General features: G+C 45.9%; 1 protein-coding gene across 1 annotated transcript; it reads right to left on the reverse strand.

The window, feature by feature from the left end:
* Positions 1-1,137: 1,137 nt before the first annotated feature.
* LOC123071038 (peroxidase 56) lies at positions 1,138-2,897 on the reverse strand. The gene is made up of 3 exons (XM_044494500.1): positions 2,350-2,897; positions 2,066-2,254; positions 1,138-1,971 (listed from the first exon to the last, which is right to left on the reverse strand). The coding sequence occupies exons 1-3, from the start codon at positions 2,578-2,580 to the stop codon at positions 1,384-1,386; spliced, it is 1,008 nt and encodes a 335-aa protein (XP_044350435.1). The 5' UTR covers positions 2,581-2,897; the 3' UTR covers positions 1,138-1,383.
* Between the last annotated feature and the right edge of the window lie 14,457 nt (positions 2,898-17,354).

Raw genomic sequence — 17,354 nt, forward strand, 5'->3', positions numbered from 1 at the left:
ATTCGGCTCATTATGGTCCACCTCGGTCCCACATATTTTTCATCCATATCGGTCCTTCGGACCAAGCCCTAGCAACCCCACTTCACTCCCTTCCATCCCCAAGCTCCTGTCAAGCGAACTCGAGCCTTCCTTGGCATGACGGGCAGTGGATCAGACTCCGAGATCTCTCGGTTTGCTTGTTGCCGGGAACAACAAGAAGAAGCACTACCGGGGCGGGGACGTCGAGGAGAAAGCGTCGTCTTGGTATTTTCATCCCTATCTGTCTTCTGGACCAAACTCAAGCCACCCCACTTCACATCCCTCTGTCCCCAAGCTCCTGTCCAATGAACTCCCGCCTTCTTCGGCATGGCGAGCAGTGGATCCGACTCCGAGATCTCCCGGTTTGCTTGTTGCCGGGAATGACACGAACGAGCGCTGCCAGGCCAGGGACGCCGAGGAGAAGCGTCGCCGTGGCCGGAGACGACGAAAAAACGTAAAAATATGTTTACTGGAATCTCACCCAAGGCGGTGGTTGGAGGGAGGCGAGGCTGTCGGAAGGCCCCACAGGCGGCGGCAGCAGTGGCCACGGCCCACGGCCCACGTGCGGCACTGTTCATTCTCATTTTTACCGAGAAGTGGCTTTCCAAGAGAAAAATAGGCTTGGAGGTTGAGTTTTAAGGAATCAAAATCCATATTTTTAAGAAACTAAACGTTTGAGGGATCTGTTAGATACTTTTTTTTTGCGGGTAGGATCTGTTAGATACTAGTAGCACTTAATCTCTCAAAAGATAATCTCTCACTTAAGTTAGAGGGTGTTTGTTTCCACGGACTTATTGATTTAGGGACTTAAAAAAGTCTATATAAGTCCCATCTAAACCAAACAGGAGGGATTTATAGGGACTTAAAGTGGGCATTTGGGACTTATGAAATAAGACTCTCAAGGAGGGACTTATAGGGACTTATAGTTGTAATTGGCCTTCTAGTCCATGTTAAGTCTCAGGAACCAAACATGTAGGGACTTTTTAGGTACTTGAGACGTATAAATTGGGACTAAAAAAGTCTTAGGACTTATGAACCAAACAGGGCCTTAAGCTACCGATGGCTCTGATTGAAATACTCTCAGCAATGTATTCATACTTTCTGCAGGTGACTAGTTAATTAAGCGAAAAAAATATAATTACAACTCGCCAAATCTCAAAGGGCACTCGGTCAAGAACAAAGAGACGACTTTTTTTACATACAAACAGAGGAAGATTCGCCGCGTGGCGGTGTCAATTCTCTAACCACCCCTAGAATAATGCAAGTGCCTTGCGGCTGGCGGCCACACCGGCCGTCGTGACCCCGTCCACATGACGAAGCACTTGCACCAAGCCACCAACTCACATCGACCAACCACCGGGTCGATTAGTGAACGTACGCGCTGCAGATTTTCCTGATCTCCCCGTTGTCGCCGGTGAGCACCTCCATCCTGCCCATGTTGATCATGGCGGTGGCGTAGTCATGGAAGTACTCCTCCGTCGACTCGGCGGCCGCCATCCTCGCCACGTAGTCCCTCGTCAACTTGTCGTCGAGCAGCGCCTGGTCGGAGACGAACAGGGTCCTGTTGCTGAGCACGTCCCGGTAGTAGCTGAGGTCGAACTCGTAGGGGCTCTTGGGGTCCATGTCCACGGGCGTCTCGTCTTTCTCGTTGCCTGGCTCGCACCTCTCCCGCAGCTCCGGAGCGTACGCCTTGTCCAGCGTCGGGTCCTGCACCCCTTTGCCGCTGTTGTTGTAGAGCCGGTCCGGCGCGAACGCGTTGCACTGCGCCCTCCCGATCGTGTGGCTCCCTGACAAGACGACGAGGTCCTTCCACGACAGGTTCTTCACGCTGAAGTAGGTCTTCAGGTCCACAATGTTGGCGTTCGGCGGCGCCAGGTCGTTCTCGGCGTCGAGGCATGAGGACACCTTGCCGTCCCGGCGTCCGGTCTCCACCGGGAACCGTGGCCCGTTGGTCTGGAACAACGAGGCAGTTTGGTCAGCTAAAAAGAAAGCTTGAGAAAATCCATGGTTGCCATGAAAGGGGGGATTATCGATCTGCTTAAATTACCAGGTACACGGCGTCCCGCGCGGCCATGATGATGATGTCTGCGCACGACACGGTCAGCGGGCACTCGTCCTCCAGCTTGGCCTTGATCCTCTCGACCTCGTCGAAGCCGCGGAGGCTGTAGCTCATGGGCTTGGCGTCCCTCTCCCCCTTCTTGCTCCTCGATTTCAGCATGATCGACCCGTCACACCCCTGCAGATCACGCATCCAGTTCAGGTTAAGCAAAACACATTCAGACGGCCCGTGCACGCGACGCGGCACGGCAAAGAAAGCAGCGCAATGCGCACCCTGACGAAGCAGTCGTGGAAGAGAAGCCGCAGCAGCGCCGGGCCGAGGGTCCTGTCCTCGTGGACGATGTCCCGCATCTCCTCGAGCACCAGCTCCTCCGCTTTCGGGCACCTCTTGTCGTAGAACCCGATGGCGAGCCCGGCGCCGGCGGGATCCGCGGCGCCCGGCACCGGCATGGCGCTCGCGACGGCCGCGAGGATCAGCAGCCTGACGAGCACGTCCAATGCCATCCGGCCGGACGGGAGGAGAAGAGCCGCAAGTAGGTTGCTTGGTCGTGACGAGGGGAGGCAGCTCTCAGGAAGCGTTGAAACAATCTCGGGTCAGCCGGGAACTCACGTAAGGGGAAGGGGAAGAAGATTAAATTTGCTGGCCGGCGTCGACCGCCCGCGCATGAAAACCCCGGAATGGCGAGAATAAAGAAAGAGTTGGAGAGGCACGGGTGGGTTGCCGATCGCTGTCGAGAAGCTCGGAATTCGCAAGTTAGTTAAAAACTGAGGCGGACAATGGCTGGCTAGCTAGCTGGGAACGGGAATGGGAATGGGGTGGTGGAGGCTACGCGCAAAGGCGAGCAGAAGGGAACAAAACCTCCCCCCATTTCACGCGGCACATGAGACTGGACTGGACCAGGGGGCGCGAGTGCGCCGAGCAGATTGGTTCCGCGTCTGGACGGCGGTCGTGGATGCGGGCTTTTGCACTTGTCAACGCACGCTGTTCACACGCCTCGGCCGACTACGATATAGCTTTTCTGCACATCCATGAACAGTTGAACATGGCAGTGAATATATGAAGGCAAGATTGGCGAACCGATCGATGCATTTGTAGAGGCATGCGAGCATCTAATGGAAAATGAGCTGACCAAATGAACAAACAAATATCCAGGCGCCTACATTTTAACTGGTCTCTGGTGGCCGTGCTGACCAGGGTAGTTGGCGTGTAGCACGGGCGGATGACAGGCTGTGCAGGCATACGCTTCTTCGTGGTAAGCTACTCCACCTGCCTGTTATCGCCGTTTACGCAAACTAGAACTTGTCAAGGTCAAAGAACAGTGATGTGTTTAACAGAACCCAATCGTAGAATCAGACGGCCATACTTGATTTGCTCCTTAGTTTATTTGTATGCTGGAGGGGAATGTCCTTGGTTGGATTGGGTTACAATTTATTTTAGGAATCAGCATGGGCTACATATTTATTACGTTACGTGGAATAGTTATAAGATTCGCGATTTATTTGTTCCGCAATTATAGTTTAAGTGAGGCATCTATTTGGGAGAACTGGGGAACTGTACTTACCAGATTAACAATTCATTTGGTCCGCGGTTCGCTACCTCCTATGAATCGGGCGTTAGGGATATGCACCTCTGATTCAAGAATTGGAGGTCGGTGTTCATGATCAATTGTTTCATGTTCGATAACGCTAGTGCAGGTACGCGAGAATAGTGCCACAATAGATCCAAGATCAATGGGATCAACCAAAACCGTTTGCCGAGGGTGCAAGTAAAAATGTGAGAGACGTGTAGAGAAGATGAGTACTGTAGGCTTAGGCCACAAGGGCTTGCCTTATCGGTCGTTACTGATGTCACTACTAGTAGGTGTTGGGCACTTCTGGTGGGATCTCAAGGGAGGCTAGATATCTGATGAGGTAGATGTTGGGTCTCGCGAGGCTCCCGTACTTGAGGGAGAGGCAGTCCACGACCAACGCTCCCAACCCGCCTCACTGCGTGCCGATTCAAAACATGGGGGCGCGAGACTGGTCACACTGCTCAAGCTCGCCGTCGCGGAGTCACTTGTTGCGTCGTAGGGGCGGTGTGGTGGTGTCATCTCCATGAAGCGGGTTGTGCCTTTCAGTTTGATCACTGTTAGGGGTAATTTTGGATGTACTTCTCCCACTCCCTCATGCCTTACTTTTGATGCAACTTTTGCTCAGGCACTCGAATGGCGGGTGGTCACCATGCCAGATGCATATGAGCTCAAGGAGAGTGGAATGGAGGTTTAGAAGAAATTTTGAATGGGCTCGGTTTGGGTAGCCTAGGTCATGTGAGGCAACTACTTTGACTTGACCTGTTCCACAAGGCAAACCATGGACCTTGCCGACAATACACAAACTCTTGCGCCACATCTGGATTCAGGGCCTAAGGCAAGGATGTGGTGAGGGGTGGTGTGGCGGCAGCAGATGATGTGAATGAGAGTTCTTACTATGTAGGGTGGTCATGGTTACTGGCAAGCTGAGATATGGGTGTGTGGTGACTTTGTTGCAGATGGAGCAGCAAGATCTGAAGAATATAGATGGTAGTGGTGGCACGCTGGACGTTTGTGGCTTCAGCCAATACCAGAATCATATGCAGTTCTAGGGTGTGCCTGTGCCACAATTCCAAAGTGAACATCAATTCCAGAACAAGGGTCAATTCGAGTTCTAGAGTTCTCCCGGTATGTTTGGCTCACTCGATCCGATGTTGTGCGGAGCAACTCCAGCCAACAAACCAGTAAGGAGGGTGGATCATCCCCTCAGGGATGTTCGGTGATTTGAGCCAAGATATCAATTCCAAACGCAGGGAAATGGAGGTACTGCTCAAAGAAGTGCGATGACTTCTGGAGGACGGTGGATGGCAATCAACTTTCATTCTTTGGTAGTGTGCATGCACAACGAAATTCATCTTAGGGTGAGGACATGAGTATAGATAACAAGTTGTAAGGTGCATGACGAGAATTGCTAGATGTACTTTTCTTGGTCACATAGTGAAAGACTACAAAACAATGTTGCTTTGCATTCACTGTAGCAGAGGACTGCCACATCTCTGAGCGATGTGGTGTGATTAACAATCCTACTCATGTGATGAAATTGGTAGGTTGCGCAAAAGGTCTACATATGTTACTTGCTCAAATTGGAGAAAACCTAAGTGTGATAAGTTGGTTGAAGCTATAAGTCTAGTTCAAGTGATTAAGGGCAATGTCTATTTGAAGGTTTAGCAGATGCTCTGGAAGTCCAATTCCTTTGGGTTAATCCCTTGAAAGTCTAAGAGTACGGTGATGGATCATTTTTGGTAAAGTTCCCTCGTTTCTGCAAACTCAAAGAAATGTTTTAGTATCCCATGTTTGGCCTCATATGAAGAAGAGTGATTTTTAGGGTTTCTAAATGGGAGTTGACATATGTGGCCAAGTTTAAGCTCTACTCTGCGTTGGTCTGGATCTTTGTTGTGTTGCAGACCATGTTACACATATTATGAGTTTGTTGAAATTACATCCACATTGGGAGCCATGGAGGGGGTCGACATGGTCGGGTATAGGGGGATGAAATTATCAAGGTTAAAGAGGAAGTCGCTGAACCTGGTGCCATACCTGGTGTCGATGCATTTATAGCGGATATGTTCATATATCTTTATGTATTTTCTATGTGGAAGGAATAGTAGAGGAAGGTGGAAAACTGGTAGATGGCGTGCTTCTAAAGAAAAGCATTGTAAATGAACAAATAAGTGACTATTCTAGATCTAAGGACAATAATGCAAAGTAACAAAGAATCAAAATCTTAACAAGGCCAGTACTACAACAACAAGTTTATTGGCAGGAAGATGGTCCTAGCTGTAACAATTAAGCTGGTGGAGAAGATGTAAACATGGTTATGTCTAATCAACATGAAACTACTAAGCTAATGGAGGAGAAGCTATGCCAAAAATTGCTAAAGAAAGATCAGATGGAGCAAACAATGTCAGTTGGTGTGGCTTAAGTGACCCTGAATTTTGCTTATGATGCAAACATGATTGACAATGTGGATGTTCATATAATAATAGTGGACATAGTTCTTTTAATGGGGATAGACATAGTGGAATAGAATGTGTTGGGAAACATAGTAGAAAAAAAAATTGCACCTACGATCACCCAAGAACAATACGAAGATGCACAACGGTTTGTGATCAACGAACATTACCGACTCCAGAGTGCAGCGGAAGTAGACGAGTCAGTGTAGATCGTACTTGAAGTCCCTCGAACATCGATGACGATCCCGTGAACCACCCTCGAACGATCCCTCGAATTGAAGACCAAAAGCACAACCTCTCTACTTGGTTGCAAGCGTACGGTCTTCACGATCCGGCAGCGCTTCGCCATCCAGAGATAATCATCGCCGGAGAATTAGAGGGAGGAGATTAGAACCACACAGGGATTCTAATTATGAGTGTTAGAGGTGGCTAGGGCTAGCTCTAATTAGTCTAGGACCAACTAGAACTAGAACTAGATCAACTAGAGGAGGCTCCCAAAACTTGTGTATCAATAGGGTGGAAAACCTCTAGTATATATAGGTTCGGAGGGGAGGAGAGGGCAGCCACCAAGGGAGGAAAGCCTCCCTTGCTGCGCCGGCCAAGGGGGTGGAGTCGACTCCCACCCCTAGTCCAATTCGGCCCCCTTCCTTAGGGAAGGTTGGCACTTTCCCACTTGGGCCTTTTTGGCCCAAGTTGCCTTCCACCTCTTGGCCTTTTAAGGCCCGTTGATATTTAAATTATATAAAAAATACTTTAAACATTTTCAGAGTATTATATATATATAATTAATCGATAAGACCCGATATTACCCGATATCCACCGAAACCCTTCCGGTGACCCTGAAATGCTTCCGGAACCTCTCGGAACTATTCCAGATATTAATGAAACTATTTCACGAGTATATTCTCATCACTCTTATTCCACTAACACTCAGAAGATCATGATTACCTTAAGCTTGTGACCTCGTAGGTTCGGTAAATCATAGACATGAATGAAACCCCCTTCGTTCAATGACTGATAGCGGAACCGTGGACATCCATATTGGTCCCTATGATTACACGAATGATATTCGAGTGAACCTTTGGTTATCATGTGACGTTCCCTTTGCTTCACGATACTTTACAAAACCCGGTGTGCATCAATATCCTCCTGAGTCATCACTATGCTCACTATACCGTCGCTCCCGTTACCGATTTTGTTCTTCTTTCTTGTTGACGTGTTCCGGCATCCCATTGACGAAGTCACTGATAACCCACAAGTATAGGGGATCACAACAGTTTTCGAGGGTAGAGTATTCAATCCAAATTTATTGATTCGACACAAGGGGAGCCAAAGAATATTCTCAAGTATTAGCAGCTGAGTTGTCAATTCAACCACACCTGAAAGACTTACTATATGCAGCAAAGTATTTAGTAGCAAAGTAATATAGAAGTAACGCTAATGGTGGTAAAAGTAACAGTAGCAGTTTTGTAGCAATTGTAACAGTAGCAACGGAAAAGTAACTTAGCAAAGATCAATATGTGAAAATCTCGTGGGCAATGGATCAATGATGGATAACTATGTCGGATGGCATTCATCATGCAACAGTTATAACCTAGGGTGAGACAGAACTAGCTCCAATTCACCAATATAATGTAGGCATTGTATTTCGTATATAGTCATACATGCTTATGGAAAAGAACTTGCATGACATCTTTTGTCCTACCACTACATAAAAAATACACTTCCATGATGATACGTGTTTGTCATAGTAGGTCACGTTTTTTGTCATGCATGTACATCCATGACAATTTTATGAAAGAATCAAGATAGTTATACTTGTGCTGTCGTAGAAGTGTTCCATGACATTACCAAAATTAGCATCACGGAAGTGTCCACTTCCATGATGATAAATCGCGCGTCATAGAAGTGCTTTCGTCGAGGGTGACCGACACGTGACATCCACCGTAGCAGGTCACTGTTAAGCTATCGGGTCCGGTTTTGGATCCGATAACCCGCTAACAGCCACGACCAATGGGGATTTTCCACGTGTAAATTTCTCATTGGCCAGAGGATCCACATGTTGGCTCAAGGTTGGGACAGATGTAAACCGTCCATTTGACAAGAATCGCCAATGAAACGTTGACACGTGGGACGGCCCAATAGAGGCCCATATTGGTTTAAAAGCCGGCCGAGGAATAGGCCCACAAGATTTTGTCAGATCTAATGGGCCGGCCCGTTAACAACCTAATATTTTGTGGACCAAATTATAGCCCACATCAGATACGACCCATTAAATGACTCCAATATTCTGGGCTAGTTTATGGCCCATATAAGATCCGACCCATTAACAACCTGCAATAGTTTGGGCCAAATTGTGGTCCATACCTGATCCTGCCCGTTAACTGACTTTCATTTCCTGGGCCAAATTACGGTCCACAATAGACACTGCCCTTTAACAGCTATTGTACCATTGGGCCCATTGGGGGCCTTATTTGCTCTTCGGCCTCTTAATGACCCGTTTAATAGTTCGGCCTGATATTAGTTTCAGCCTGTCAGCAGACCTATCTATAGATGGGCCTCTTTCATCCCGGTTTCAATTTCGGCCATTTAAAGGCCCGAGTTGCTCCTGGGCCTAATTATGGTTGGTAGTTACTTTTGGCCTCTTAACAACCCGTAGTCTTCGTGGATACATTCTAGCCCAAACTTCCTATCGGCTCGTTAAAGGCCCTTGAGAGTGTTGGGCCTAATTTTGGCCCATTATACATCCGGCCTGCTTCCCGCCTGTCATGTAATTGGGTCAGCCAAGGCCCAAAAATGTTTCAGCCTATTAATGGCCCGTCAGCCAAATGGGCCAATAATGGGCCGATTTGTATTACAGCACGCTATCGGCCCGTGATTTGTTGGCCACAATTAAGGCCGAATCTAAGTTTCAACCTGTTAAAAGCCTATTTAATCTTTCGGCCTAATTAAGGCAAGCGGTTTACTTGGCCTTTTAAAGGCCCGAAACTAATAGTGGGCCAGATTAAGACTAGACCTAACTAATGGCCCAAGATGATTGTAGGCCCACTATTCAGCCCGTACTAGCGATTGGCGACCGGTCAGTTTTAGTACAGAAATTATTATTTTATAAACCTATATTGGCTTATTATGCACCGATCAAAGATTATGACCTTTTCTCAGAGAGACGACGGCATAAACTGCAAATAAATTACAACATCATGACAAAGAATAAACCTAGACTATACAACAAAGAAATTACCTCATATTACATCCCGTGGGCATCAAAGTTCGCCGCCAGCGATAATAAAGGGCAACCAGACAGCAGATTCCATAAACTGGGCAGGTCGCCACCAGTGGAAGTAAATAGGCCGACAAAATAATAGACATAACCAACATCACTTCAACACAGTTTAAGAAAGGTTAGCCCGGCCTAGGAGCTGCAGGGCAAGCAGCTTAGCACCCTGATGAGACTGCACTTCTTTGATGCTTATATCCACCAACTTAAGCTGCATAGCATCAATAGACGTCCTGTACTTATGGTTAATCTTGCATAGAGATTGGAGTTCCAGTCGGATTTGAGTGGAGGCATGTCTTGCTGCTTGAATTTTGGACTGAAGAAGTACAACAGATTCAGGCGACGACTTCATCGAGCTTGTGTCACTGAGTAAGTTCGACACTACATCAATATATGACTTTGTGGTTGTATCCCTAACCTCAAGATGTGTTGCCTTCTTCTCTGGAATATATGTTAGAGGGACAAACAATGGGTTCATCTCACTATCATTGTGGCAGTTCTTCCTAGCAGCAGTGATGTCACCCTAAAAGAGAAACTAGTAGGTAGATAACAGGTTTTGCACGTATAAGCATCAGCGCTGTTAGTTCATCTCATTTCTTTGTCAGAAATAAAGAGACACAGTTTAAAATAGCATTAATGAAAGTGCGTTACGTCAACTAGTGGGGGGGGGGGGTGAATAGGCGATTTTTATGAAAAACTTCACTGAGGAATTTCACGGTGAGGAAATTCCTAAGCGAAGAACTACTTGCAGCGGAATAAGTACTCAGGTATAAGCAAAACAGAGTAGCAACATAGTCATCATGATGAAATGAAAGACAAGCACTGAGTACAGAAAGTGTAAACACAGGATAAGCAGGATGAAGACAAACAGACCGAAGAATTAGGATTGAGGAAATAGAGAAAGTCTTCAGTCAATGTCTTCAAGCAGTAATGATCAGGTACATCAACACATAACTGAGGAAATGAAAGGGTTGAGGAAATAGAACCAGTTGGCTTGGTGAAGATAATGATTTGTTCGACCAGTTCCAATTGCTGTGACAGTTGTACGTCTGGTTGGAGCGCCTGAGTATTTAAACTCGAGGACACACAGTCCCGGACACGCAGTCCTCGCCGTATTCTCCTTGAGCTAAGATCATGCAAATATCTCCCAACAGTAGTGGTAAGTCTTCACATGTGACTTCCAAACCTTCACAGACTAGTCACTCGGCAATCCACAATTCCTCTTGGATGCTCAGACCATGACGCCTAACCGTCTGGAGGATACACAGTCCTCAAAGGTAACAAGCATCGGTTCCACACAGGAACAATCTCTTCAGTGATGCTCAATCACTTTGGGGTTTGTAGGTTTGGGTTTGGGATTCGGGTTTTCCTCACTTGATGATTTTCGCTCAAAGTCCTCGGAGGATGGGATGCTTTCAAATGACAAGTGTCAGTTTCTCTCGGAGCAGCCAACCAGCTAGTGGTTGTAGGGGGCGGCTATTTATAGCCTAGGGAGCAACCTGACATGATAAGACATAAATGCCCTTCAATGATATGACCGTTAGGTGGTAGATATTTTGGAACGGCTAGCGCGCGACTCAGCAACGGTTGGATGTTTTGAGGTTTGAATTCCTCAGGGCTATCATGTTCCTCACTGTGTAGGCAATCCGTACTGGCGAATTCCTAACTCCTCAGTCAGAACAAATTCCTTAGAGACCAGAAGATCTTCGTCTCTGTCACTGAAGAAATTGACTGAACTGATATGAGATTTCCAATGGCTTCACTTGAAGGATTGGGTAAGTGTAGGATTTTGAGATGAGAATCACTTGGAAATCGGTTTCCTTAGTATTACCTCGACCCCCTTTAACAGTGTGGTGTTTCCTATGACTCAAGAAGAAGAAAATGAAACTACGAAAACAAAAGTCTTCATGCTTCATAGTCCTCGCATGAATATCCAAGTCTTCACGGTCACACCATTTTCTTCACTTTCAAAGTCTTCAGGAGAACCAAAGTCTTCAGCTGAAGACATTCATTTTTAGGGGTCGACTTTCATTTTAAATATCAAACTCCTCATTGACTTATAGAGCCTGTGTACACTCACAAACATATTAGTCCCTTAACCTATAAGTATTCAATACACCAAAATCACTAAGGGGCACTAGATGCACTTACAATTAACATAATAGGCATTGTCCATAGTTAAGACGGCAGGAAATGGCATTGTGCAGGAGCGGCTAGCTTCACCAGACCACTGGATCATAGATCAAGAACACAAGCATACATGTAGTTCTAAACAACGTATAAGCATGTATGGTGAGTGTACTGTCAATTTATACTATTTCAGATTGGTAAATAAAGAGACACGATTTAAATAACATTAATATAATATGGCATTGTTCATAGTTGAGACATAGCAGGATATGACATTGTGCCGTTGTTGGTAGTTTCACCACACCATTGGATTACAGATCAAGAACACAAGCATACACATAGTGCTAAAGAAGATAACTTGCTATGTTTAGTTTAATTTACATGGTACAAATAAGGAACTAGGTTGTACAACTAAAGACTGAAATTGAGAAGGACAAACTTATGTTTATGTACTTCTTTATAAACTTTAAACAAGCAATTTGATGCAGACGACAAAATAAAACAGCATTTGCACTCATAGCTATCCAAATATACACAAAGTTTGAAGGCTCAAGGAGGACAAACTGACATTAGTAGTGAGGACATGCTCTATAGAGCCCTTGTCCATATTGATGGGGGCGCAATTCAAGAAGTTTACCGCACACTCTTCTTCAAGAGGATTGCCTTTATTCTACATTTTGTTAAGAGTAAATATATATGTGAAAATATAGGAACAAATGGCGATTATGTAACTTAACATGCAGAGTACAAATGTAAATACAACATACAGGCAAAAGGAACTAACAAGAGCAATGCGGAGCTAAACTTCTTTAGTAACATTGGTTTCATTGAATATTTTGGCAAGAGTAAATGTAGATATGATGTGTAGAAAATGGAGGGCAAGGGAAAATAAGCTGCAAATTTTACATGAAGAACTACCTGACAAATATAAGTACAGTGATGAAGAACAACAGATACTTACAAGGACAATGCATAACTAAATTTCTTTATAAGCATTGGGTTTATTCTACATTAATTTAAGAATTCATATAGATCTGATAATTTGGAGCGAACAGTGGATAAGCAAGCTATAATGCACAATGATGGCACATAATCCTCCAGGTATGAATGTAAGGACAACGATAGGACAATAGGTACTCACAAGAGCAAATCAGTGTCCAACATAGTTGCCATATCCTAGTTTTGCGGCGCTGGTTCTATCGCCAATATATGTCGGGTGCTATGTGATTTCTCCGGTAGCACCACCTTTTTCAAGGAATTTTCTTGTACTCCTTCAGGTTCAGCAATCACCCTCTTCCTTTTGGATGTCTAAAACACAAGAACAACATTTGAATGGAAAAACATGGTATGACGACAAATGGAATAAGTGTTGATAATGGATGGGCATGGCATCTTCACATATATCATGAGTAAGCTAAGCAGATGGCGGTGCAACGAAGCAAAAGAAATGCAAGACACCTTATACAAGATATGTGCAACCAATGAAACCTTGCCAAATTAGAATAGGCACCTTATTGGGCGAACAGGATAGGCCATCTGCCTTTGACTTCTTGAGTTCAGAATAGTCATTAGGATCATATTCTGAATACGGATCTATAGGTCAGGATCATGTGGGTTTCATTGCATCCACAATGGACCTCAATCCCTTGATGCCAAGTTTGTTACCCATTGAACTATTCTGCAATATTCTTCTAATGTGCGCATTCTTATATTCATTGTGATTACGTTCAATAACTGAAAAGCATGAAAACATAAATAGTAGTGAGATTATCTTTGTAATTAAGAGGATATTGTAATATAATAGGGACTCCATGTAAACCCTTCTGTGCTATCACTGGATTCTGATGAGAGAGCCCATTTGTGCTGTAATATGGTGAGTAGATTAATATAATCTAGCATAACTACACAAAAAATAGGATACCTGTTGGGAGCTCCAGATGTAAGGATAGTTGGCAGATGATAGGTTCATAATATACCGTATAGAAATTTTATTGCCAAACCATGACAACGAGAGCGCAGAGCCAGCAGGCAGATCATAGTGTAGATAATAAGGGTACACCATAAGCACCATAAATAAATCGGGAAAGCGGAACTGGCTGGAAAATACAGGGTTTTGCCTCTACTAGTATGCAGCCTATCGATCACCTACAGGCCAGCTCTATTCATCTGAAGGTGCACAACTGTTACTATCAGTCTAGTCTATCCAAGACCGCGCGGCTCCCATCATTTCTGGGATATTATGGCAAACCAACTCGAAGTGCGAAATAATGTAGCAGAACCGGCCCAATAGAGCTGTCGACTGCAGATGGCCCCGCTCCACTTCCTGACAAGGAACATACTGTACTTACTAAAGAAGAACAGAAGAGGAACATGTTAAATAATAGAAGGGGAAGCATATTATTGAGATTCCCCTTCTTTCTATACAATGTTGGTTGCCCACCCATGATGAATTAGAGCGCCCAAAGAAATGCAATTCCATGATGTCTCTCTATATGTGGCCACATGCATTTGGAAACTCAAGTGGGAGCATTAGCTAACCAATTAAATGTGTGTCTATTAGCTAATGTTAGTATCACATCACATTCGTATTTGAAGAACCTTAGGACGTATGATTGGTGTGTTCTTTAGCTTTAAAGGGTGGACAGCTCCTAGTAGGACACAAAGAACCTACGCAGATCGTAATGTAGATATAATGGGAAAACCCTAAGCATCAGGAGTAAAATCAGGAAAGTGGAACTTGCTGGAATATATGTGCTAGTATTGACGGTACGACTAGAAAGGCTTCGAATACCAGCTCTCTACAACTAAAGGCGCAGTACTATTACTATCAGTCTAACTCTCAAAGGTGACACATACGATCGAATACGAAGAGTTGAAAGCGTCCATGACAACCGACATGAAGACCAACACAAAGAGTTGAAAGCGTCCATGACAAGCGACTGAATAGACCTGTACACAGCAAATGTGCGTGCTCCTCTTCACTACAAAGAACATACTGTACAACTATTATACTCCCTCTGTTCCTAAATACAAATCTCTGTAGAGATTCCACTATGGATCACATACGGATGTATATACATACATTTTAGAGTGTAGATTCACTCATTTGTCCGTATGTAGCCCATGGAGAAATCTCTACAAAGACTTATATTTAGGTACAGAGAGAGTACTTACAAAGGAAGAACATAAGAAGAGCATGCTAAAGAAGAGTAAGCATTTTGGAAAATAAAATGTTGGTTGGCCACACATGATGAACCAGAGCGCATAAAGAACGCAACTCCCTGCTGTCCCTCGATATGTGGCACATGTGCTTTTCGAAAGTAAAGTAGGAACATTAACTGACCAATTAAACATCCTCTGTTTTAGTATATGTCAATATCATATCAAATTCGTATTTGAGCAACTAAGTTTGGGATTATGAGTGGCATGTTGTTTAGCTTGATGGGTTGAGGAGCACTACTTGCACATATGTCTCGAAGCACCTACGATGATAGTACTGAATATATGGGAATGTCTACATCCAAGTCGGCTGGCTTTCATCATTTGGGTCAGTCGACCATTTCAGGCGGTTGGATGAAGATCCTATGTCTCCTAACCCTTCTTCTCCCTCACCTCTTATTATTCCCCTAAAGACCACCACACGGGTCGCCGGCTGAACCATTGGCCCCCGCCCTCCCCTGAACTGGCCACCACCTCCGATCTTCTGCCGCCCTGGCCATCCCTATAGCTAACCCACCCCCACAAGTGTCGAGTTTTGCCTCCGGTGAGGCCCCACCATAGCCCGACGACCCCCCCCCCCCACAACCACTATCCCCACCCGAAACCCTAAGATCGATAATGGGGCAGCCCTGCGGTGAGCCCCTTCCTTCCCTCCGGCAAACTCCCAAAAATGGACTGACCCTAATTTGAAATTCAGTCAACTGTCATTTAACCTAATGTGGAATATAAATAGGGAAAACCATAAGCATTATGAGTATAGTGGTGCACGTGGCACGGTGGATCTGAAGGTGCAAACCGGACAAAGGCAACGTCGCAACCAATGGTTGGTTTCAACTAACAAGTAAGATTCTAAGTGATGGACAAGAAATCACAGTAAAGCAGTTGTTGGAAATATGCCCTAGAGGCAATAATAAATTGATTATTATTATATTTCCTTGTTCATGATAATCGTTTATTATCCATGCTAGAATTGTATTGATAGGAAACTCAGATACATGTGTGGATACATAGACAACACCATGTCCCTAGTAAGCCTCTAGTTGACTAGCTCGTTAATCAATAGATGGTTACGGTTTCCTGACCATGGACATTGGATGTCGTTGATAACGGGATCACATCATTAGGAGAATGATGTGATGGACAAGACCCAATCCTAAGCCTAGCACAAGATCATGTAGCTCGTATGCTAAAGCTTTTCTAATGTCAAGTATCATTTCCTTAGACCATGAGATTGTGCAACTCCCGGATACCGTAGGAGTGCTTTGGGTGTGCCAAACGTCACAACGTAACTGGGTGGCTATAAAGGTACACTACGGGTATCTCTGATAGTGTCTGTTGGGTTGGCACGAATCGAGATTGGGATTTTGTCACTCCGTGTAAACGGAGAGGTATCTCTGGGCCCACTCGGTAGGACATCATCATAATGTGCACAATGTGACCAAGGGGTTGATCACGGGATGATGTGTTACGGAACGAGTAAAGAGACTTGCCGGTAACGAGATTGAACAAGGTATCGGTATACCAACGATCGAATCTCGGGCAAGTACCATACCGCTAGACAAAGGGAATTGTATACGGGATTGATTGAGTCCTTGACATCGTGGTTCATCCGATGAGATCATCGTGGAACATGTGGGAGCCAACATGGGTATCCAGATCCCGCTGTTGGTTATTGACCGGAGTACATCTCGGTCATGACTACATGTCTCCCGAACCCGTAGGGTCTACACACTTAAGGTTCGATGACGCTAGGGTTATAAAGGAAGTTTGTATGTGGTTACCGAATGTTGTTCGGAGTCCCGGATGAGATCCCGGACGTCACGAGGAGTTCCGGAATGGTCCGGAGGTAAAGATTTATATATAGGAAGTCCTGTTTCGGCCATCGGGACAAGTTTCGGGGTCATCGGTATTGTACCGGGACCACCGGAAGGGTCCCGGGGGCCCACCGGGTGGGGCCACCTGCCCCGGGGGGCCACATGGGCTGTAGGGGGTGCGCCTTGGCCTACATGGGCCAAGGGCACCAGCCCCTAGAGGCCCATGCGCCAAGATATAGGAAAAAGGGGAGAGTCCTAAAGGGGGAAGGCACCTCCGAGGTGCCTTGGGGAGGATGGACTCCTCCCCCCCTCTTAGCCGCATCCCTTCCTTGGAGGAGGGGGCAAGGCTGCGCCTCCCCCTTCTCCCCTGCCCCTATATATAGTGGAGGGGAGGGAGGGCATCCACACCTGAGCCCTTGGCGCCTCCCTCCCTCCCGTGACACCTCCTCCTCTCCCGTAGGTGCTTGGCGAAGCCCTGCAGGATTGCCACGCTCCTCCATCACCACCACGCTGTTGTGCTGCTGCTGGATGGAGTCTTCCTCAACCTCTCCCTCTCTCCTTGCTGGATCAAGGCGTGGGAGACATCGTCGAGCTGTACGTGTGTTGAACGCGGAGGTGCCGTCCGTTCGGCACTAGGATCATCGGTGATCTGAATCACGACGAGTACGACTCCATCAACCCCGTTCACTTGAACGCTTCCGCTTAGCGATCTACAAGGGTATGTAGATGCACTCTCCTTCTACTCGTTGCTGGTCTCTCCATAGATAGATCTTGGTGTTACGTAGGAAAATTTTTTGAATTTCTGCTACGTTCCCCA

This window comes from Triticum aestivum, chromosome 3B, assembly GCF_018294505.1.
Source record: "Triticum aestivum cultivar Chinese Spring chromosome 3B, IWGSC CS RefSeq v2.1, whole genome shotgun sequence".
NCBI classification, from domain to species: Eukaryota; Viridiplantae; Streptophyta; class Magnoliopsida; order Poales; family Poaceae; genus Triticum; species Triticum aestivum.